The 3,965-nt window shown below is 36.2% G+C and overlaps 1 protein-coding gene across 1 annotated transcript; it reads right to left on the reverse strand.

The window, feature by feature from the left end:
• Positions 1-8: 8 nt before the first annotated feature.
• LOC119643061 lies at positions 9-3,744 on the reverse strand (the record flags this gene model as incomplete). Its single annotated transcript, XM_038042413.1, has 3 exons — positions 3,408-3,744; positions 1,935-2,015; positions 9-1,864 (listed from the first exon to the last, which is right to left on the reverse strand). Coding segments are annotated over exons 1-3 (2,157 nt in total), but the record flags the coding sequence as incomplete, so codon positions are not given.
• Between the last annotated feature and the right edge of the window lie 221 nt (positions 3,745-3,965).

Raw genomic sequence — 3,965 nt, forward strand, 5'->3', positions numbered from 1 at the left:
TAGTCATAATTTGCTAATTTATTATGATCACCTTTTACAGCATCGGTGGGTAGGAAAGGTATAATTTTTAAATTTGGTAAGCTAGGCGGTAAAGTGGGCTGAGTATTGTCACCGAAAGGATCTGCCTCTAAAATGGTGGGATTTGTTTTAATAACCAATGGTTTCAAAGTTGTAGCAAAAAGTGACTTAGTAGTAGTAGTAATTTTTAATGAAGTGTCCGTTAAATTCGACGCAAAAGTAATCGGCAATTTGGACGCTGGTGGTGGCAAGGGCTTAAAAGTTGAGTTTACTTTTCCTTTCGTAGAAATCAGTAAAGGTTCTACGGTTAAATTAGCTATTTTTGAATTAATGCGAACGTGAGTTTTCTCTGGTGGTATGGGTTTGAAGAGAGGTAAAGGCTTCGGTGTGGGTAAAGTAATGTACGGCAATGTGCTCGCGGTTAGTAACGGTGGTAATTTGTTATTTGGTAAAGTTGTATTCCTAGCGGGTTTTTCTACCGTTAAAATATCGCTTAAACCATCCAGTAAAACAGCCAATAAATCAGGTTTTGTCTCCGGCTTAGGTGTGGTAATATTTTTTAAAATTGGTTTCGATTCCTTTAAGGGTATTATATTAGGTTTTAATGGCTTCGCAACCTTCAATGCATTTAAAGAAGCATTAGATTCACTTTTCAAGTTGCCAGCATTGGCATTAATCTGAAAGATTTCAGTCGCGGACGCCAACTCGACAGGCAATATAGGATTTGTTTGCGTAAAGCTCATCTCTTCGGTAGTGCTTGTCCAAATCCCTGACGCTATTGCCGTAGAGGTCTCCGTTGTTGTAAGTATTTCAGTTGTATTATTAATAAAATCTACCACTTCTGTGGATAGTTTGTCAACGTCAGTTAGAGTGGTGAACTCTAAATCATCAGATTTATAATTTATTGTAGAAGTGGTTATCTTGTTCGCCTCGTCTTCATTCGGTTTCAATAAAATATCCAACCAAGAAAGCTGTTCGTCATTTATTGGTACATTTGATTTATTACTTGGGGAGTTCATGTTATGCATAATTTGTGACGTATTTTGGATTTTATTATTGTCATCGGTATCCGTTTCTGAAGATCCTAATAACAAATCCAAAAAACTAATTCCGTTGGTAGTTTGTGTTATTTCTACTGCTGCTTCAGTTGTGGTTTGTAAAGGTATGGGTCTAGGTGTTGATTGCAAACCCAATACATCTAAGTCATCTCTTAACATATCATTGTTATTACTATCGATAAACTCTAAACCTTCTCGCAGAGTATCAAAAAAACTTTTCTCCGTTGAGCCAGTAGGTTTACGTAAAAAGCTGTTTTCTTTCATCGGTCTTCTATCGTGCGGATATTGTACCGCAAATTCAGTATTATTTGTGTCGCCATCATTATCTTTGCCAAATAATAAAGAAAACAAATTAAATTGCCTTGAATTGTAAGCCCGACGATAATCCCGCTGACTTCCGCAATCGTAACTACTGGGACAACATTGTCCCTTTGGAACAACTGGCATACAGTTGCGTAAAGCTGGTGCGCATTTCTTTGGGGCGCATTTACGTTGACCGCGTATACAAAAACATATATCGCATGGCCTATCAGGATCCGCTTTCATCTTTTGCCCTTCAGCATAGAACTGTTGATTCACTGTGCATCCACGATTACGTTGCATGCGTTGAGACATACGAAGATAATGTTTGTTTGAAGTCTTACGATAACGCATTTCCTGCGATGACTTTCCCGTAGATTTAGAACTGCAGTCGTAACGCACCGGGCAACAAGTAGAATCGACAAAGATCGGTTTACAGCCTTCCAGCGGAAGCATACATTTAGGTTTTACACATTTTTCGGTGCCACCTAAGAGAAAGAAAGCCGACAATTTCAGTAAAGGTATATGGAGTATTGCATTACTATTAGTGATGCTTACCAATGCAAAAGCAATAGCTACAAAGGTTTGAAGAAGACATAGCTGAACCAGACTTATAAACCGTGCCGTTCTTAACACAAACTACAAAGTAAACAAATGTTAAAGAAAGTCTTATTGCAATCATATAGCTAGACGTTTGTATTTTTCGGTCTTAGACCAATGGGCTTCCACTACTTAATAAGGAGAGAAACTAACTTATTCGATATATTTTTTTTTTTTACATCCCTTTCAAAGTTAGAAACGAACAGGAACGATGAAGGTATTACCTACCGGAGATAATGTAAAATTTACTTTCGTTTTTAAAGTGAAGGTATTTTACTGCTTGTATACTTCTTAAAACCTACTTACTATCTCAACACTTTGCTTAGAAAAACGTTTTTGGTCGCAAATGTTTTCCCAAGCACTGCTATTAGGGCTAAATTGAAAAAACCCCTAAATTGGCTTAAAGTCGTTTAGGCCATTAATAAAAAAGCATTTTACGATTAAGTGAAAATGATTTTCAGGATATTTTTACTTGGCCCGAAGATGCATAGTGTTTAAACAATGAATAACCTATAAGTACTTTCATATTACTCCACATTAAGTGTTCACTTTAGACAACAACAAAAATTCGAGCCAACACGCAATAATTATTTATGCCATTGAGGTTTAAAAAACATGTTTTTAGTACACTTTTCTAATATTGCAAGAGTCACTAATATCTAGCAAAAGCTTTATGTCACTTGGTTTGCTAGGTGGATATGAAGCGTCTTCTGTAATTGGTAAAATTGGTTACCGAAGAATATTCTTTGCACGGTTCTCAACATCCAAACGAAACTAGCCGTTTCTTCATTTTCGAAAACAAAAAATAGTCACTCGAGGCTAACATATATCAGACACATATCGTACAAGTGTTGGAAAAATTGACAACTAGTTATCTTCGCGTTTAAACAAATAATGGATTCACTGTAAATCCGAACGATAATGTTGGTGTCAACCTCCGGTTGGCAGCTCGACCTTAATCGACGAACGCATGACTTAGCTGACTTAGAATCTGCCTCAATGACTTTCTTTTTTTAAAACAAATTTAATAATAAAACGAGATACCATCAAAGATCCATCAGATATGAGTAAGAGTTCTGCGAACACGAATAATTTTTTAAATATTTAAATTCTCCTTATTTATTGAACACAGGAGTACCTTTGTTATATTAAAAACAATAACTTTAATGAAATTTTTTATTAAGTTTTCGTTTAAAGTAAAACCTAAAGTCTTTACAATCTTTAAATTGCTTATCACGAAAATTATGTTTGGCCTGTGTAGCACGTCCACGTATGACTTTAACCCAATTAGAAGAAAATTAATATAAGATGATTTTTAATTTTTTAATCACAATCATCGCGATTTAACGCACGTTCACATGTAATATAACACATATCTAAAATACTTTAGCTGGTTTATACGCCATAGCCATGCACACAAAGCACACTTACCATACAAATCTGCTTCGGTGTCATCTGCGGAACGACGTTGCAGCATGTTTTCATTGACTACACGATCGATCGATTCACGCTCGTAATGATCCAAATATGCGATAATGCGTCGCGTGGCCGGTATCTTATAGAAGGCATCTAAACGTGCACACGATAGATACGGACAACATGTGTTCTTCTTTTGTACCACAACACAGCCTCGTGGCGGTGGCATCGGCATCTCAGGACAAACCTTTAAACGGCAGACCAGAGTCTTTTTATTGCACTGGCAATTCAGACAATTGGCGGTGGTGGGAACAAGCGATTTATCCGCATACCATGTGCCGTTGTGATGGCAACCTAATAAAATCAAAAGTATACACATACGTATAAATTTATATATATATATATAAAATATACACAGACGTATATATGCACAAGCGCATATAAAGCGAAAAGTTTTATTCGTCTGAAAACGAACTTTTGATACCCATCACCTTACCTATATTAAAGTGAAATATTTGGTTAAATGAGATCATGTTAGTAGTTTCATGGGGGTCTTCAATCATTATCATTATA

This window comes from Glossina fuscipes, unplaced genomic scaffold (genome assembly GCF_014805625.2).
Source record: "Glossina fuscipes isolate IAEA_lab_2018 unplaced genomic scaffold, Yale_Gfus_2 51235, whole genome shotgun sequence".
Lineage (NCBI taxonomy): Eukaryota > Metazoa > Arthropoda > Insecta > Diptera > Glossinidae > Glossina > Glossina fuscipes.